The 20,815-nt window shown below is 47.0% G+C and overlaps 1 protein-coding gene across 4 annotated transcripts in view; it reads right to left on the bottom strand.

Moving 5' to 3' along the window:
* ASTN2 (astrotactin 2) overlaps window positions 1-19,822 on the bottom strand; it is a 791,570-nt gene extending 771,748 nt beyond the window's left edge. For 3 of the 4 annotated variants that reach the window (XM_039866760.1, XM_039866761.1, XM_039866762.1), the window contains exon 1: window positions 19,363-19,822. In XM_039866760.1, the coding sequence (XP_039722694.1) occupies window positions 19,363-19,822 (460 nt within the window). The remainder of the gene's footprint in view (window positions 1-19,362) is intronic. The other variant, XM_039866763.1, reaches the window with a different exon arrangement.
* Window positions 19,823-20,815: the final 993 nt, after the last annotated feature.

The raw sequence follows: 20,815 nt of genomic DNA, 5'->3' as shown, positions 1-20,815 counted from the left end.
AGGGGTGGAAGTAAAGACAAAGAAGCAATAAGGATGAAAGTTTTCATCAAGAAAGTAGCTTACAAAGCATAGACAGGATTCTTCCAGCAGAAATGCAAGCGAACAAAGACATCCGTGATAGAGGGCACAGTAAAGTCGTAGAAATGTGAAAACAGAGCTGGTTTCCTGGGAGCAGTAAAAACAAACAAACAAACAAACAAACAGTGTGGCTAAAGTGTAAGCAGAGAAATAGCGGGAGAGAAGCATGATAAAGGTAGATTCTGTGCTTAGGTGGAGAGCTCAGACGCCAAGAAGTTTGCTATGAATCCTGTAAGCAGGGAGGAACCACAGAGGATTCAAGCGAGGGAGAAATGACCGTTGGGAGTGATCCTTCAGGCAGTATACGAAGCATCGACTCACAGGAAGAAACTGGCACCGCGTCGCAAGCGGCTGGGAGAGAGATGTTATAACACGCGTGAGAGTGGGCGGGATGAGGAAGGAGCACCTGCTATTGGATTACAAGACAAGAGGGCTGTACGGGAGCCTCATTTTGCCTGAAATGAGAATGGCGTAGATAAGTCTAAGGATAATAGTGGAAGGCAGGTCTCTGAAGTCATTTCCTGAGCCAGTGTTTTTGCAGAGGAAGAATCATCCCAGAAAGGTGAGATTTTTCACAGCCACTTGCCAGCCCATTAACCTATACTGCAGGATTCCTTCACGAGGTACCACCTTCATTGTGTCCCTCATAAGCCACCAGCGGCTTATCATTCATTGAGAATTGTATAGAAAACAAGGAAGCAGGAAAAAAAAAAAAAAGAGCAAAATAAGATAGATAGAAGAGGTATTTTTTTTTTAAATGTGCTGGGGAAGTCAGAACAAATTCCTAGCCATTCCTGCTGGAGATTTTATGGGGCGAGACGTCCTCAGAATGGATTCTGAATTATACTCTGCACCTCATAAAGCACAGAAACTCTTGGCAGCCAGCTCACAGGCACTGCCCTCTCGTTACCTGCCCACCTTCTCCAGCAGGTAGGCATGCTGGGAGATGCAGGGCTGTGCAGGCGGCCCAGTGTAGGAGAAAGAACACGAGACCGGGTGGCTTGAGCTCTGCGTCCATAAGTGGTCTCAGGCCCATGACTATAGGCAAGGCAGTGGCCTTTTCTGGGCCTTGGTCCGCCTCTGTGCAATGAGAGGGCAGGTCTGCATAGGCCTGAGGTCCCTGAGAGCTCTAAGTTGGGAAGGTCTGGAGTTTGGCGGATGGAAACAGAGTTACAGAGAGGCCTTGCAAACCTATATGCACATACAGGACGGGGGATATGCGGTGAGAGCAAAGAGGGCTTGAAGGGGAAATCTTGCTCCCTCATAAGATTATAAAAAGATCAGGCGTGCTTACAGTTTAAAAAAAAAAAGTCTTTGATATGGTTTAATTGCTTTTTTTAAATATTGATAAACCATTCCAGAATAAAGACATATTTGGAATGGCATTCAGGAAGTCAACGTGATTTGGGAATTACACAACAGCTCTACCTTGCTCAGCATTCTGTGTCAGGTCACTTCACTATTTGAACCACATTTTTCTCATCTGCGAACCAGGAAAAGTGTTGGGGTGTCTCCTCAAAAGGCCACCCAAGAGGGCAAAAAAGTATCAATGGCAATTGTTGTGGAGTCCCAGGAGGGACCATGAACACTTAGAGTCTAATGACTTGAGTTCCTGACTCTAAAATTCAGTTCCCCCCTCTTTATTTTTTTTAAATCATTTTTCCCAGCATAGTTGAGATATAATTGACATATAACGTTGTGTAAATTTAAGGTATGCAATGGGTTGATCTGATACACTTCTATATTGCATAATGATTACCACTACAGCATTTGCTAACACCTCCATCATGTCACATAATTTCATTCTTGTGGTGAGAACATTTAAGATCAACTTGCAAGTACATAATACAATAGTGTTAACTACAGTCACCATGTCACATATGAGATCCCTAGAAGTTATTTGTCATATAACTACAAGTTTGTACTCTTTGACCAATATCTCCCCATTTCCCCCATCCCCCAGTAACCTCCATTCTAGTCTCTGTTTCTATGAATTTGGCTTTTTTGGATTCTACATATAAGTGATATCATACAGTATCTATTTTTCTCTGATTTCTTTCACCTAGCATAATGCCCTTAAGGTCCGTGCACATTGTCCCAAATAGCAGGATTTCCCCTTTTCTCACAGCTAAATAATATTCCAATGTATGTTTATACCACACATCTTTCTCCATTCATCCACTGACTGACACAGATTTGTGTCCATATCTTGGGTACTGTAAATAATGCTTCAGTGAACATGGAAGCGGGGGCACATCTCTCTTCAAGATCCTGTTTTCATTTCCTTTGGATATATACTCAGAAGTGGGAGTGCTGGATAATTTGGCAGTTCTAATTTTTTTGAGGAATCTCCATACTGTGTCTCATAGTGGCGGCAACAATGTACATTCCCACCAACAGTGCAAATGGAGTCCCTTCTCCTCCTCTTTAAATCGGGGTTCTGGGCAAAATGTTATCTGAAGTCTCAACCCCTAAAATTTCTAAAATATCATAAAAGCTTTCAGCTAGCCTTCTGTCTGTGATCCCTGGCTTAATCAGTGCTCTCTGGGATTTCTGTGAAACATCACAAGCCCTGGGTGGATCGCACTAGCAAGTAGCTTCCTCTCCAGCATCCTCAGGACTTATGCACGTTCACACACAGCTAGCTTGCTTCCCAAACCTGTTTACGCCTGTTGTGTTTCTTACTACCATAAAATTTAATAAAATATTGTAAAATTTAAAAATTTATGAGCATCAAAAGAAAGCAGTATCTTTGAGGACTGAGTTGATTTTGCTGTAAAATTAAAGAAAGTAGCTTACTTATTGCTACTGAGTTAGGTCAGGTGCAACAACTCTAAAAATATGGAAAGGAATCATAAAACTCTAGAAGAATTACTTGGTAAGCATCTCTAAGTTCTCAGTCCCCTTCCATGAAACACTGGAGATCATTTTTGGTGCATTATGAGCATGGTTTATGCAAGAAAGATATCATGGAACTCCAATCAGCTGACCCAGACTCAGAGAAGAGGCCCCTGGCCCACATCAAACAACTGGCAAATGTATACACATTAATATATTTTAACTTTAAATAAAATATTTTAGGTACATTATTATTTTTTATTATTCCCTGCTTTAATAGACTTTTTCTATTAACTGACCAACTGTCAATCCACACGGCTTCATAAAGGAGGGTTTCTAAGGTAAGCACCTCAGCCTAAACCCAGGTAACCCTCTCCTGAATAGTCTGTATAAAAAAAAGTCAAGGAAGAAGACAAGAACCACTTTATCAATCATATCAAATACTGTAACAGGAAGAAAGAGACACCCACCCAACCCGACTCACTGTGATAATTGTTCCCTTTCTGGTTCCTCCATTACTGGGTTTAGTTTCTCCTTTTAGTTCTCTGGACAGAAAAATTATTTTCATATTCTCTTTCTCATATGTATCTGTATGTATGTATCTCTGTGTGTATATATAGGTATGTGTATGTGTTATATACATACACATATACGTATATAAATTTATACATACACATATATACATGTGTGTATATATATGCATGTGTGTACGTACATACATATATATGTGCATATATACATACATACATGTGTGTGTATGTGTGTGTGTGTGTATGTGTGTGTGTGTATTAGGGGTCAGTAAAGAAGAGGACTTCCTGCCTGAGGCCTGGAGAAAATCTTAAGGTAGATTCTAAACCCTGACCATGCATGGGGTGGTTTTGTAAAATTGGCTTACTATTAAATATTAGTGAGCTTTCTCCATCACACTACTTCATAAAATATCATAGCAGGAAGATTAAACATCTTCTTTCCAATATATCACACATGGGGCATGGAGGACGGTACTGCAGTCTAGGCATAGTACCTTGCTTGTAGAATATCTTTTTTAAGCTGTGGAATCTTTAGTTCCAATGAAACTGGAGCTTCAGTGTTAAAGACAGAAGTAGGGTATCTTTTTAGCTGAAGCCCAGAGTAATTCGTAATCCTCTTATCTACATGGAACCAAGTTGGAAAAACTTATGCCTTAATGCAAAGACAATTTAATATCCCTGAGCTGCCTGCAAAAAATCCTGCAGAGTAACCTTGGACATGTCACTTTCTCTTTATTGCATCACCAAAGGTGGCTATTCAGGCACATATTTGTTCCATAGTCCACAAGGATCCCAGAAAACTCTGTCATGATTAAGATTAAGTGAGGGAAGAGATATGCACCTTTTCCTTTACAATATTCCTGAATGGTCTAAATTTTTACAAGCTTGTGTTCCTTTTGTGAAAACTAAGGTTAAAAATGCAATAAGCATGCATGCACTAGCTGCTGGAGTTACACATATTAAAGAGACATGATGTTTAATAGAGAAAGCTTACAGACTTGCAAGAGAAACAGATAATTAATCACAATATCTCCATGAAAACATGGACTGCGGTGAATATACAAAGTGCTTGTGAGATAACTGTTCTTGGGGAAGAAAGGGAAGTCATCTTGGAAGCAGCAAAGGTATATTCTAGCTGCATCTTAAAAGATAGGTAGAAGTTATGAGGCAGGAAAGATATTTTAAATATATATGCACATATATACATATATACATATATGTGAGTATATATACATATATATGTATACATATATACACATATACATATATATGTATAAATCTGACAATTAAATGGGCAAAATTTAAATTTTAAAAGAATATCTTTGTGTCAGTGGTTAGGCTAGATCAATGTTTCTCAAGGTGTGGTATGAGAGATAAATTTAAGCAGCATGTCAATTTATATAAATATATATGTAACTTCGATAGTTATATTACTTTTACAGGCTATCTTCCATTTACAGCAAGTTATTCTGGTGGTCTATTTGTGATAGAGATATAAAGATTCCTCTCAAAAATAAATATAGCTAATCCCATTTACTATGTGACCTTGTGCAATTGACTTGAGCTCTCTGAATGGCCGTGTCTTCACCTATAATATGGAGATACTAAAAATACCCATGTAAAAGAGTTTTCTTAAAACAAAAAGTGCATGTTATCCCAATAGACTGTGAATGCCTTGCATTTCTGTGCCCCACAGCGACTCAGCACAGGGTCTGGGATGGAAGGACCACTAAAAATGACTGAAGGGGCTTAGCTCCAGGCTAGGAGAGCTTAAGATGAACAAGGGGTTTTAGGTGAACTAGTTAAGTCCAGGGAATGAGACCAGAATTCACCTCCCATGCAAATCCCAGTTGATCTTAGTGGCCGATGAGGGTGCTGCTTGAAAAGGGATCTGAAGGTGTGATTAAGTTATTGATTAGCAATGTCTGATCACACATATTTTTCCATCTATCCATTCTTTCATTCAACAAATATTTTTTGAGGGCCTACTATGTGATGGGCACAGCCATAGGCATCTGGAATGCTGGTACTCGACAAGACTGGAAGGTTTCTCCTCTCTCATGGAGCCCCATCTTCCCCACCTTCCTGGAGGTGAACTGGCTCTGACAATACTGACTTAATCTTATATGAGGACGAGGAGGAACTGTCATTAATTTGAGGTCACATAGCAAGTGAATGATAGAAACAGGACTAGAATTCAGAGCATGTGCTTCCCAATCCACCGCAGTCTGATATTGAGCAAACTTGCAAAACCTCCTAGGTTTTCCAAGGTTTGCAGCTGCCCCTTCTCAACCCACCTGCTGTCCTTCTTGGGGGTGGGGTGGCCTTTTCTTCCCTTGCTGGAAGCAGGCAGGGAACCAGGTGAAGGGGGTCATTTCCCCAGAGACCGCTGCAGTTTAGAGAGGGCAGGAGAATAAAGTGGAGACAGAAATGAAGGGAGGGAGGGACTGTAGGAGTCCTGCTATTGGCAGGCAGGTAATTGGTTACTTTGGGCAGTCAGCTTCTCTGGTCTCCTTCCCTGGGGGAGGATGGAGGAAAGGTAATTGGAGAAGGTTCCCTAACAAATTAGGGTGAGACTGGGCCTGAAAATGTGAGTTGCACCTGGGTCCAGGGCTGCGGGTTTGATCTTCTGAGGCCCCCAGAAGGACGAGGAGAGGAAGGAAGGGAGGGAAGGAGGTGGTTTTATGCTGCTGGAGCAGCTTCTAGCCTCAGAAACCTTCTAAGAAACCCTTCTCTTTCTCCTGGGCCCCTGCTGAGCCACGGGGGCCGAAAAGAACCTCACAGATCATCACCTGGTTTAAGCTCATCACGTAAGAAATAAGGGGAAGTTCAGAAATCCATAGGGACTTGACCACACCCAGCAGAACTGGGACCAATTCTGTCTCCTGGGCCTGGCCATCAAATTACCCTGCTCCCTGAGTTCCATGAGGTCTTCATTCACAGAACTTCCTTTGAATTGCCCTAAACTCCCCCAACTGCAAAGAAAGTAGGGATTAAGGTACAGGCCTATTTATTTTTGTTTATTCGACAAACAGCCTAGGTAGCATTTGCTGAGTGGCAGGCACTGCTTCTATATTCTCTACAAACTTGAACTCTTGGGATCTTCATAACAATCTAGTATGCAACAGAACACCCCAACGAGACGGGTACCCTCTAAAGCAGTGTTCACAAACCATCACTCCTATTCCTGCCCATGTTTCATTCATTTGGCCAGGAAATATCCACTCAGTATCTGCTATGTGCTCTGTCCCGCACTATATAGTCTCAAGAACAAAAAGATGAACAAGATACATTCCCCACCTTCAAGGAGCTGTCAGATAAAGGTTTTTAGAAATAAATGGAATAGAAAGCTGTGGGAGAGAGTGTACCAAGGCGCTACTTTAACAGGGAAGACTTCCCGGAGGAGGTGATATTTGAGTTTTGTGACCAAGAAAGAAAATGGAAAATGAACTCAGAGAGGAGGGCAACATTTTTAGGAGTTTCTAAACTCTGAAAAGTAATTAGATTCTATCTTAAGAGCAATAAAAAACAAAAAAATTTAAACAGGACAGAGGCAAGATCTAATATGCTTTTTGGAAAAGATCACTCTGGCTACTGTTCACATCAGGGTTGGCAAAATTTTTCTGTCAAGGGGGAGTTAGTAAATATTTAAATCTTTGCAGGCCAGATGTTTATTGTTGCTAGTAAACAACTCCACCACTGTACAGTGAAAACCACCGCAGACAAAGCATACATAAGGGTATGAGTGTGAACGTGTCCTAATAAACCTTTGTTTATGAACTGACATTTGAATTGCATATCATTGTGACATATAGTGAAACACTAGTCTTCTTTCGATTTTTTTTTTCAACTATTTAAACAAGTAAATCAACTTACAGACCCTACAAAAGCAGGCAACAAGCTGGATTTGGCCCCATGTGCTGTATCTCTTATTAGGTATCAAGAAAGTCTGAAGACAGAAAGGCAGCAAGGAAAGCAGTTAGAAGACTGATACAATAGCCCGGGTGGGGAAGGATGATGGTTTGGACAAAAGAGATGGCAGTAAAAAATTACAAGGCAAATAATTTTGAGAGTCACTGCAGAGGTAAAACCAACAGCGTTGGCTGACTGAAAGAACGAGAGAGAGGCGGAGGTAAGGGACTATTCAGGATGACTCCTTTGCTTGAGCGACTGGGAGAACGAATTGTGGTCTGATTTCCTGTTCTGATGTGAGGAGAGCAGGTTTAGGGGACAAATCACACATTGGCATCATGATCTTTGACAAGAGAGAAGCCAGAGCGTCCTTGCAGGCTGCCGAATAAAATACGAGATGCCCAGTTAAATTTGAATTTCTGATAATCAGAGAGTCATGTTTAGAATAATGTGTTTCAAACATCGCATGGGACATAGTTGTACTGAGCAAGTATTCACTGGCTGAAACTTAAATTTAGTTGGGCACCCTGTATTTTGTTTTTCACATTTATTTTTATTCAGGAAATATGACAACCCTATGGGAGATGGAGTGCATAAGCATTCAGGAAGGGGGGGGCGTGGCAAAAACCTCTATCTAAGCCTTAGAAGAGAAAAAGAAGGTTCCTCACAGGAGGTAATAGCTGAGCTAAGGCTAGGAGCTGGCCAGGTGAATCGGGGATGCGAAAAGCATTCTAAGCAGAGAGAATAGCAATTCTGCACTGAGGTGAGGGGGTGGGGGCGGTGGTGTACCTAGTGCCCTCAGATATCTGCAAGTCCTCCATGAAGCTAGAGCATCGGGTGTGGCTGGGAATGTCAGGAGGAGAGGCTGAAGAGGTGTGTGGGTATGAGAACCTGGATTCTAAGGTGATTCTGACCAGTAGCTAATTCTAGGTGAAACTGGGTTAAATAATCTGGCAGCTTTCCCATCTAAAATCCCAGGAGCCCAAGAAGTTGCTGCTGGCCCTGAAGTCTTGAAAAGGGTAACCCAGGGAATCAGAGCAGAGGGAGCACAGAATGAGTGTGCAGCCTCCCACAGGTACTCCTGAGAATGGGGGGTCTGTCCATTTGGAGGGAAGAGGGAGGTCCAGACGTTCGTCCAACCACCAGCTCAACTCCAGAACAGTAGCTCTGCGTCTGGCACCTGGTTCTCACTCGCGCTCTTTCAGCTCCTTGCAAGCAGACCAGACGTCTCCCTTTGCCTTTCCCTGCCGCCCCGCCCCCTTCCCTCCTCCGCCCACAGCCTGCACTGAAATGATTCCCCCAAATGCAGCTATTACTGTGACTGGAAATCTCTTTACTGCTGATTCTGCTAATGGAAATGTTCCTTCCCTTTTCGGCTGCTTGCAAAGCCACTCGTGACTTCCCTGGGTGCCTGAGAGCAAGGCTTTGTCAGCCCACCGCCACCAGAAGAGGATTCTGCCCCGCCTGCCTCCCCCAACACCCACCTGCTTCAGACTCAGCATCTAAGAGCTTCTCCGTCCAAACTGTCCTCAGACAACCCCGGAGTTCCCCCTCTCCCCACCGCCGCGCTTTCCCCTGGTCCTGGACAACAGAAGAAATCAATGGTCAATTTCATCCTTTTTTGCCTTGCTTGGGGGAAGAGAGAGAGCAAAGAGAGACATAAGCATAGCCTGCTGGAGTAGAAAGAGGGGGAAGGGAAAGAGAGTTCGCATACATTATTCATTCATACATCCAAGTCCTTCAATAAAAAGGATTCCAGGTGGCTAAGAGGCCCTGAGCACAAACTGTGTGCCAGACGCTGGGCTAGGTGCTTTGCACACAACTTTACCTCTGTAGGGATCATGTGGCTGAGTGTAACTAAAAATTGAATATGGTGCTGGGCACTGCCTAAAATTTTGGATCTCCAAAAATAATGATGACGGCAACCCACTTTACGGCTGGACAAACAAGAGGCTCAGAGCAGTGGCACACGGAAGTCTACAGTTAGGAAGTTGTGCATCTGGATTCGAACCCAGGGCTTTTGACTGTCAGAGCTGGCACATGTTCCATCCCAGCACATTGCCTCTCAGCCAGAGGAACCAGGCTAGAGACGGGATTTTGCTGTGGATTATCTGTGGGACTTTGGAAAACGTGCTTCTCTTAGCTAGGTAAATGAGGCGGTTAGGCTGGATCTCAAGGCATTATTTTACTCAGGTCTAATATTCTAAAAGAAGTATACACTATTTATTTGGATTTTTACAGCATTATAACACATATGTATGCATTATATATTGTTACATATGTTCTACATGTATAGATAATATAATATAAATCCCATTTTCAAGGTGGGAACAAAAGACTGCACGATGCTGCTAAGAAGCATGAAATGGACAAAACTCACATTGGGGAGAAGCAGAGGAATGACAGGGAAGTACAAACAGGTCTCCTAGGACAACGCTCTTAGGCCTAGCATAAGGTGGGAAATTTCCAAGCATTGAAGGAAGAGGGATGTGCAAAAGGAAGAAGGGAGAGAGGGAGGAGGAAAGAAAGGAAGAAGAGAGTCAAGGCACGGAAGCATAGGAGTTCGCTTGTCGAGGCGTCCTGGGATGATGAGTGGCCTCTAGAAATAAATGAAACAAGTCCCAGTGCTCTTCTGGCAAATGAGCAAAGAGCGACAGGGCCTGGGGAGATGCTGAGTCAGCTACTGGCAGCACAAAAATAAGGTGTTCAGTCCCTCAGGCCTGTGAGATTGTCACAACTGAAGTTCCTACATAAGAAATGTCTCCAACTTCTTGGTAATGAGAAGAGGAAAGAGATAAGAAGTAAAAGAGGTTGTCAAAGAGATGAAAACTCGAGAACATTCCTGGCTCTGTGCAGCATGGGAGGCAGAAAGAGCACACGGTTTAGAACCAGGCAGACCTGAATGTGGACCCAGCTCAGCTGTATAACAGCTGTACGATCTTGGGTCTGTTCCTTAACTTCTCTGAGGCTCAGTGCTCACCTATAACATGAACTAAATCCTATCTGTCTTTCAGCACTAGGGAAAAAACTAAGTAAGATAATAGATGTACCAGTACAGCATCTGGGGCACAGTAAATACTCAATAAATAGGTGTGGTTTTCATAGCCTATGCCATGCCGGAATGATGAAGTCTGGAAGAGCAGCTCCCCCCAGCCCTTCTCGGGTGGCTTTGCTGCCCTTCCCTAAGGCGGAGGAAAATACATTGGAATAAGGGTCAAGCGATTGGGATCTGATGCCTGCTCCTCCACTGACTTGATATGGTGACCTCAATTTCTCCATCTTTGTAGAAAAGGATATCATTTAGATAACATCCTAAATTCTTACCATTTATGACAATGGATGATCCCGGAACCATGGTGTATCATCTCCCGAAAAATATTCAATGCCTCTCTGTTTATCTCAATGCAAAGATTCTAATCCCTTATCTGGCATCTATGATGTTCAAGAAAAGGCTTTTCCTCAAATCAGACTGATCCTATTACTCATCTGATAAACACCTCAGAATAATCAGGAGATAGGAGAAGGCAGAGAAAATGGCTACGGGAACTCAGAAGAGGTGGTATTCCAGCTTAACCCTAACAGATGAGTGGGATTTCAACACCTACCTGGTTTTGCTCAGTATGGATTCTGGGATGATACCTGGTGAATCCTGGATTCTAGTAATCTAAGATGCCCTAAACAACTAGAGCGTGCCAAGCACAGGGCGAGTCACTGCAGCCTCGGAGATGAAGGAGGTGTGTTCTCTACTTATGGATCCATAAGCAAGGAGCACAAGACAAAGAAACACGTAAGTTCCGCTCTCATTCTACTCCAAGCCACTATCGTCTCACCCGAATAGACTCTCACAGCTTTTCCTGCTTCCATATTTGCTTCTTTACAGAGCAGCCTAAATAATTCTTTTGAAACATAAGTCAGATATTGACATTCTTTTTCTTAAAATCCTGCATGGCTCTCCATTCCACTCAGAGTAAAAGCCCAAATCCAGAGAGCAATCTGCATAGATTCCCCTTTTCCTCTCCTGTCCTGTCCTGCCCACCCCTCACTCATTCCACTCTGGCAGTGCTGGCCTTCCTGCTGGCCCTCGAGCCTTCCAGGTATGCTCCAGAGTCAGGGCTCTGCTGCCAAGGTTCTCTGTCTGAAATGCTCTTCTCCTAGATACCTGCTTGGCTAACTCCTTCATCACCTCCCAGTCTTAGGTCCTATGCTACATTCTCAATAAGCTCCTCTCTCTCTACTCTATATAATATTAAAACTGATCTCCTCATTGCCAAAATGTCCCTGTGTTATTTTTTGCTTTTTTTCCCCCCATAGGATTTATTACCTTCTTGCTTTTTATGTAATTTTCTTATTTATGATATTTATTGTTATTGCCCTTTCCCCACCACACACACACACACACACACACACACACTCCTGGATGTGAGCTCTCTGAATGCAGAAATCTATGCCTTTTGTTCTCTGGTGTATCCTAAACATCTGGAACAGTGAGTGCCTAGCATATTGTAGATGCTCAGTAATTCTTAAGGGACTAGCATTGTTATGAGCATCCTTATATTGATAGTGGGTGCCAAGGCTCGGAATGTTCAACTCCAGAATGAGGAGGTCAGGAAAGACTCCAAAGATAAGTTGACATTTGAGTTCAGTCTTGAAAGGTAAGAAAGAATTTTCCCAGGCATGTTAAGGCAAAGTTTTAAAACAAGAAGGAACGATTCTCAGTATAGGACAGTCTGGGCAGAGTCTGATCATGGACCTTGTACCACAATAAGGAGCTTGCACTTCATACTAAGAACTATGGGGAACCAGTGAAGTGCTTTAGGAGAAAATATTCATGATCATATTCACACTTTTAATGAAATCACACTGTCTGCAAGCACAGACAATGGATAAGAGAGGATCAAACTCTAGGCAGACAGACCAGTGAGTTAACTGTTGAAATCTTGGTAGAGAGAAGTGTTGAAGTCTGACCTGTCAGGGGCCGTGACAATGGGGACAGAGAAATGTTTCCCCTTCATGGTTAAAATCTTAACAGTTTATAACATATGGCATCTTTGTCAATTTTTGACTCACAGACTGAACCGCTTGCATGTTCTACTGTGCCAATAAAGAAGCTACAAATATTTCGGTCCTGAATCTTACACTGTATAGTCACCACCACTCCACCTCCAATCCAAAGGGAAATCTTAGCAGGGGTTGCTGCTCAAAAGAACTACAGACAGCAGCAAAGAGCGAGTGAATGAGGAGTACTAGCGGTGGAGAACAGAGCCAGTCCTGCCAAGCGCTGCTGCCTGCCTCCTTCTAGGGCAGAAAGGCTGCATGCTCTGCTGGAAGACAAGAAAAAGCAGACCTGTTGCTATAGTTAATCTTCTGTTGCCACTAGCTGGTCAGTGTGAGAACTTGGGGAAGTAAGTATCAGCTCCGTAAGGGAAGCATCCCCGTAATGCCGCTCCACCTCAAGGTTAAATCCGACTCTTTCTTTCCTTTCCTGGGAAACAGCAGGCTGCTTCTGCTCACCCTCAAAGGCAGCTAGTGAAAGGCAATGAGGCTTCCTCCTCCCCCAGAACAAAACCCATCAGCTCAGGTTCTCAGGAGAGATTGGAGCCAACCAGCTGGATACTCAGGCAGGAGAACAAATCCAGTTTCCCTAGGGATATTTTTCTCCTTAGATTTTTTGCGGTTTCTGTGTTTCTGTTTTCTTTTGTTTTTATGTTTTTCTTTTTTCAGGGAGAGGAGAGAGTGGTGCGTTTTATGTTGTTCAACCGAATTGCAGACACAGAGATGTGTTAAAACCCAGAGCCACGTATTGGCGGTTCAGTGTTGCAATGGAAGGAAGCATGGAGTGAGATTCGACGCTGCTGGGTTTAAGTTTCAATGGTTGGTCCGTAAGTAGGTTTCTTCCATTGTCTGGGCCCCAGTATTACCATATAAAATGAGGGGAAGATTCAATGCGCTCCAAGGGTCTGTGATACTATGAGTCCCTCAATGTTGATGGTTGTGGTAATAGTTTTCATGACGTCACCCAAAAATGTCACTGTCACTTCCCCCATCACATGTGTTCACATTGTCCTATGGCAGCCAAGGACTGGTTTACAGGAAAGAAGAGGGGTGAGAAGCAGGAGGCTTTGCCTGCCAGAGGCCTGGTCAGATTTATTGCTGGACCTGCTGTAAATGAAAATTATAAAAGGATATTATGGCCTGAGGGCCCCGTTCAGGAAAACCATCCAAGCTCCTGGTCACACCAAAGCTTGCAGAGCTGTGCTGCATTTGGCTGGTGTCACTGACCACTCAAACAGCAAATCTGGTTGGCCTTCACCAAATGTGAGCCTCTCTAACGCAGCTGAAACAGATCCTCCTCTCTCCCCAGCCTCTCGGTAACAGAGTACTTTCTGAGACAGACAATACATCTCTCTCTGCCATGACTATTAAATAGGTTTCATTAGATTTGAGCTGGCCAAGGGCTGGGGAGGATGGGTTGAGGGAAGTGAGTGGAAAGGGGGAAAAGACTCAGATCAAAGACCACTGAACACCCCTCCCCCACTCCCAGGACCCTTACCTAAAATGTCGCAGAAGCCCGGAACATGGGGACAGGATAAGATCCCGATGTTTCAGTGATACCCAAATACTTAAGTTAGTGATAATGGACCTGGCATCCAAATGAGGAAATAACATACATTTTGTTTTAAATCTAGCTTTGTTCAAAATAATCAAATTCTCCCTCTTATCCACCCCAGAATCTCTCTCTCTCTCTCTCTCTCTCTCTCTCTGATCTCTCTCTCTCCTCTCTCTCTGTCTTCCCTTCTTCTCTCTCTGTTCCCTCTCTCTCTTCTCTGTCTGCCCTCTCTCTCTCTGTTCTTCTCTCTCACACACACACACACAGAGAGTAAAACACAAGTATTGATTTTAATGAATATTCTGTGGTCAGAAATTCCTTCAGAAAACCCAGCTTAGTACTATTTGCATCGGTTCTTCCTCCTTCTTAATAACTGTCATCGATCTGCAGAATCAAACTAGAATCCAAAAAGGGCAGCTAGCCTCACCGTCTCCCAGGGCTTAGGTCCTTTCTCCGAGTGCCTGCCCAAAGCTGCATAGTCTCTGAAAGCTTCCTCCCACGTGGATCCCCCATACATTAGGGGTCAGAATGCTGGGCTGTTGGACAGCTCCCTGGGACAGAGCCTCCTGGGGGCTGGAACTCTTATCTATATCCTCTTAGTATCTGCACCTTTTAAGCATTCCTTAGAAACAGGCAGAAAAAAAGCACATTCCTCAGTCCCTTTTGACATCTGAAGGAAGCTCATCCAGCCTTTTGTGGCCTGTTCTCAGACAAAACCCCCTGCTTCTAACACCCCTTCTGACCTGGTTTCTGACCCTCTCTCCTTCCAGGGGCTTTTCTCTTTTGGTATTCATTTCTGTCTATATTTTAAGGAATTATTGCAGATCTGGCCAAGTTGGTATTTCAGACTGTGTCTTTCTCTTCCACGCAGGCCAGTCGGCTTCCTACAAAGATCATTTTTTTGGGACAGATCTTCAGGACACTGCCAGATCTACTCTTGCAGGTGCATTTAAAGACATATTCCTGGATGGTTTTCCCTTTTTCACGTACCCTTCCCAAATACAGGACACATGCCTCACCTGTGTGATTTACATGACAAGGAAAATTAATAAGAAATTTTGACAATGAAGGGTGATTCAATTTTATGACTTTTCCCCTCTTTTGTCGAATCAAGGCTAATGGTAAACAGTTCAGCCTGGCCACTATCAAGCTCAGGAAGAAGGATATCTTTGCCCTACCTGAAGACATGAAAGTTAAATCCACGAGCACACTCCAGGGCTGCCTGGGGGCAGATGAGGACTGAGTGATGTGCAGGTTCACCTCAGAAGCCCTGCACTGGCAGTTGCTCCTGTTCAAGTGCTTTCTTTTCAATCAGTCGTTTCCAACACCCCCGTGTTACCAGCAAAGGAAAGAAGCCAGTGAGAAGCAAGAGGAGCTAGTCAGAGTGACAGAGCGGGTCAGGGCACTTTAAGTTCATAGAAGCTTTACACCCAAGGATTATTTTAGGGCTCATCTACCCACTCATATTATAACGCAAAGAACTGAAGCTCCGGGGGATAAATGACTTGTTCAAGGTCACTGTAAGCCAAAGCTGAGATTTCAGATTTTAATCAACTTTACGTTCCCAAGCTATATCAGAGCATTCAGCTTCTCCTCCAATGTGTTATCCCCTAAGGCCTAGCTCGGGTTTTTGGTTTTTTTTTTCCCTGTCCGGGAAGTATTCCCCAGCCTTCTCCCAGTCTATAGGGATGTCTTCCCTCCCTGATGCCACTGAATGTGTCGTCTCCATCACTCATTGGCACCAGTAAATACAATGCCCTTTGACAGCCCATGAGTCATAGAACTTTGAGCTGACAGGGTCATTGGAGGTCATTTAACTCATGCCTCACATTCAAACTGTCATACTTCAGCTCACCCATGGAGCTGAAGTTTCTTCAGAGAAATGTTCTTGTCATGTTGATGACTGTTATATTTCTTTCTAGAGCCCAGCCCCATGCCCTGTATACATGTATAACGAGCCCCTCAATGTATATTTGGCTCAGGATGGCTAGTTAGCAATTACCTAGAATGTAGGTGTATGATAGACTGAGATTCCCGTTCCAGGCTATCTATATTCATAGTCTGACCTTGGATTAGGTAACTGACCTCTCTGCGAATGCTTCCCAACCTGTAAAATGGCAATAACAGCAGTGCCCACTACATACATTTTATGTAAATTGACAATAAAAAGCAAGAGTAAAGCTCTAAGTACCACATTAAGGGTTCAATAACTATTTGCTATTCTTTGATCACTTTCGGGGAGGTTCACTTTGTCAATGCCATTGACTTTTAGTTAGATTCTAAAGAAGAGGCCCAGGCATAGAAACTTGGGGGATCTTTCCTCTCTAAGAGAAATTTGAATCTACATAAAGCAGGCTGGAACACGATGGAAAGAATAGAAATATGAAGAGGAAGAGACGTGAAGAAAAGCCATTTAAGTCTAGGCATGACCAATAATATAGCCAATCACTCAAATAAGAGAGGCAGAACAAAGTGAGGTAGGGCCAGGTATGTAGATGACTTTGGTGAAAGAGGAGGGTAGGCAGCGTGTAAAAAACTACCTTGAGCTCCCCCCAGTTGGACTTAGGGTAAAATGGGAATTCTACCTTTTATTTGTTCAATCATCCCCTTTAATGCCAGGGACATTTTACCACCACCAACACCGGTCCCACAACCCAAAGCATGGCCTGAGGCCTTTGGCAGACACCATCACCCCCTAGTGGTGGCTCATGCACCCCACTATTGGCAGGAGTTGGCATTTACTGAGTTTGCATGCCCAGATGTGGTATGGGCCATCTCCAAAGCCCTTAAACTGGAGAGTTAGTAATAAAAGACTCGGAGTATCCAACCCACCAGACACAAATACTCAGCTTTTAAACAAAGGGTATTTATAAGGTCTGGGGATGGGATGATAGGATGGGGTTGCCTTGGGACCCTGGGAAAGATGTGGCCATAAATGACTGAGAGTAACCCCCAACAAGCAGCAGGCCTCATTTCCAGCCAGCCTGGCCCTCCTGGAGCTCACTGTGCACTCCGTGTTTACATGCAAACAGTGGGAGACCAACACAAATAAAAAGCCCACGTCTCCCTACACAGCTCCTGCTGTACTAGGCCATCTGGTGACTACCTCGCTAGCCAAATCCCAGGGGGAGTGCTTGAGCTGCCAGTCCAGGGTGCTGCGGGGAGGAGAGGAAGGTGGGAACCCAATTCCCTACATGCATCCACAAGGGCTCAGAGCTGCCAAGGAGTACAGCACCCGACCACGCCACAGCAGGCCGTCCCCAGCCATCCGGCTCAGCCCCTCACATGTCACAGAAGGTAAAAGGTCCCAAATGAAGGGTGCCAGGAGACTCTGGAGCTAACTCACTCACCGGTCCTGGAGGAAGGGTTACTCCAGCTCCTCACTCATCTCTCTCAGCTGGCCCTGCTCAGCGGCTCTGTGAAACACATTCCCTCTTGAAAGACAAAGTTTAAAAAGGCAGAGATTGCCAGCTCCAGGAACTGAAATGCTCTGGGGTCCTCACCTCTAAATAATCTAAGAACACCATATCTAAGAACGTCAGCTTCTCCCGCCCCTGCCCCTCATTTGACCGGTCACTTAGGGGGATTCTCACTCTTGACCTCTGGGCACCCCAGGGTAGAGATCAGGAGAGTGGAGGAAGACGGTTGGGATTGGAAGTGGTGTCAAAGATATACCTTTCGTGTTTCCCCCAAGGACCCTGCTTTTGGAAGAGGCGGTAGGCGTTAGCCCGGGCGCACCGTAAGGAACCCCATCTCCACCCTCATCCCCTTCCTTGGAAATGGGCAGCCCACAGGTGCACGTGTGTGTATGTGTGTCCGCTTGCGTGTTGTGTATTCTCGAGTGTGTGTGTCGCACGCCAGACGCGCCGCCGCGGGAAGTCCCCTGGGAACCTGCAAGGCGCTCTCCCGCCTTGCCTCGCGAAAAGCTCAGCATGCTCGGGTTACAGACAGCTGAGGAGAGCCCAAGGGCCAGAAACCCGAGAGGGTCTGGCACTCGCTCAGATCTCCAGAGGCAGCCAGCATGAAAGGGAAGGGAAAGGGGACGGAGGGTCTTCACACACACAAATAAAATAATAATAATAATAATACATTAAAAATATTATGGCTCCCAAGAGAGAGGAGTATAATCCACTGATTACTCTTTGGGGTTTCTCAGGCGAGCAAAGGGTTAATCTCAGGTTCAAGCCGAGATTCTGAAGGCGCTGACGGCGAAGGCCCATGGCCTCCCCGAAGCCAGAGCTGAGCCGGATCCAAGAAAGCGAGGATCCGCGGACGATGAGCTCGCGAGCCTCCCGGAGAGGCCCCCGCGCCTTCCAGGCACGGTTGTTGACCAGACTCCGACAACCAATCGCGCCCCGCGCCCCCAAGAGGAGATGGGGAGAGCGAGTGATTCGCGAGCGCGGGAGAGCTAAGGGGGAACAACATTTTTGTAAACGCTCTCCGAGATAATTAAGCTATCAATTACCTGGGTGGGAAATCAGCCGCGCTTCCCACAGCTCCTCTGAAGGGCCGACTCCTCCGGGATTCGCGCTGGGAACCAGCAGGCAGCAAGCTGCTGGCGAACTTTCTGGTTAACTTTCCCGTTTGAGCCCCCACCCCTAGACCCACCACCATGCTATCCTCTCCCTTCCATTTTCTCGCCTTAAGTTATTATTATTAGCCCAGTGGCTGAGATGCAAAGACAAACCTGCTCTCCGCTGGGCGAATGCGACTACACGGATGGGGGCAGAATCCGAGGATCCCAAAGTGGAGACCTCGGGCTCAGAATCCAAGTAAGTCCTCGGAAATCACTCAATACCCGCCCCCAACCCCATTTCAGAGACAGTCAAAACTGAGGCCCAGAAAGAGGCAGTGACTTGGCCAAGGTCACTCAACCCATGCAGAAACCGAGTTTATGCACGCGGGTGATTCTACGTGGAGTTTCTCCGCTTCGATTCTCGAGCGTATCTATCCAGAAGAGCAGAGCCAGCAACTCCGATGCGAGCGCGACGGGGCGGTAACTCCGCGGCTGTGACCCTGCCCCGCGGAGCGGTGAACAGCTGAACCTGCACCTGGCTTCGGAGGGGAGCCGCCCCCGCCCCTAGCTGGAGCACACTCCGCGATCTGGGGTCTTGGGCGTCGGGGACCGCCAGCCGCAAAGGTCAACGTCTGGATTAAGCGACTGAGGGGCAGGTCCCCTCTGCAGAAGGCTGGCACGCCCCCGGGCTCCCGCCACGCGCTCTCCGGGACCTCCTAACCCATAGTCCTTTCCAACCACCTGTACGCCCTCTGGGCCCCTCAGCTGCCCGCTCCCAATCCGCTCGGGGCAGCCCGGGGCTGGGATCCCCAGGGCGCCCCCACCCGTCCGGCTTCACTTGGGTTCCTTGGGATCTCGCCTGTGCCGGTGCCCAGCCTTACCCAGAGTGAAGAAGGGCAGCTCGGTGTTGTCCAGGTCGTCCTGCACCGCGATGCGCCCCGGAAGCTCGTTACGCACAAAGAGCAGGAGGCGCGACTCGGCCGTGGCGCCCGCGGAGCCGGTGGAGCCCGGGGACGCGGCAGCTGCGGCGGCGGCGGCTCCGGCCCCGGTCCCGGTCCCGGTCCCGGTCCCGGTCCCGGTCCCGGCGCGGGCGCTGCTCCAGCTGATGTCGCTCTCCCGCAGGGCGGGCAGCGTGGACACCGTGACGGTCTTGAGCCGGCAGGGGCTGTCGGGCTCCCGCGAGGCGGCGGCAGTGGCGCCGGCCAGCAGCGGCGGCGGCGGCAGCAGGAGCAGGAAGAGCAGCAGCGGCGGCGGCGGCGGCGCCGGGGGGAAGCCGAGCCTCAGCCGCCCCCAGAGCCCCGAGCTGGGGCCGGGGCTGCGCCGGGCGCCGGCGGCAGCCATGGCGGGAGGGGCTGCGGTGCTGCGAGCCGCGGCCGCGGCGGCGGCAGAGGAGGAGGAAGAAGCGGCAGCGGCAGCGGCAGCGGCGGCGCGAACGCCGAAGCGAACCAGGACGCCGGAGCTAAGGAGCCGTGGGAGCCGCTCGCCAGCAGCCCCCAGCTCCCGGCTCCGCCTCCCGTTCGGCCCCGGACCGCCCCCCCGCGCCGCCTCCCGGGCCCGCCGCCCGGCCCTTCTCTGGCTCCCCCCGCAGACCCCGAGCTTTTCGGAGGCTCCGCCCGGCCTCGTGCAAATCCCAGTCGCCCCCTCTCCTTTCCCAGGATCCCCCAATGCCGCTCTCACAATGTTCTGTAGCCACGCCACCCCTCTCCAAATCCCTAAGACTTAGGGGACCCCCTGATGCCTCCCCTAATTTCCCTGGCGCAATCCCGCTAGCCCACCTTAGCGGTACTCCTAGCTCAACCCAGAAGCTGCACCTGGGGGCGCGCCTTAGCCCAGCACTGCTCCAGCCCCGCCTTCTCGAGGGTAAAAGGGCGCTTCCAGATGGCCAAGACTTAACTTCGTCTCCCCTCAAGCCCAATAACAAGTCCTGTGTCCTTTTCTAGACCCTGAAATGATTCCTTGTGGCTTCAGAGCCCCGTCCTACCCACTTGCCAACAACTCGTGCAGTCATTCTGCCACCACTAGGACCCCATCTCTCCCCCCTGCTCCCAGGCCTCCGCGGTTGCACTAACTGCTAATGGACCGAGGGGTCGAAGTCCACCCTCTAACCCCCACCCTCCCAAACTGCCTCGGCCAGGAGGCTCTGGCCCGCTCACTGCCGCCCTGCAACCCAGCCCACTCAGCGCTTTTATTTTGGATCTCTACTCCTAGCTTGGAGCCGCTCTACTTGGCTGCTTCTGCTCTCTGTGTGAAATTCCTGAAAAGGGTGAGAGATAGACCTAGTACTCTGTCTGCCTGGGCTCCCTCTGGCTCCTACAGCCTCTGCCCTGTTCCCAG

This window comes from Pteropus medius, unplaced genomic scaffold, assembly GCF_902729225.1.
Source record: "Pteropus medius unplaced genomic scaffold, Ma_sr-lr_union100, whole genome shotgun sequence".
NCBI classification, from domain to species: domain Eukaryota; kingdom Metazoa; phylum Chordata; class Mammalia; order Chiroptera; family Pteropodidae; genus Pteropus; species Pteropus medius.
Note: the sequence above shows the minus strand (reverse complement) of the source record. Positions and strands in the feature narration are given on the sequence as shown.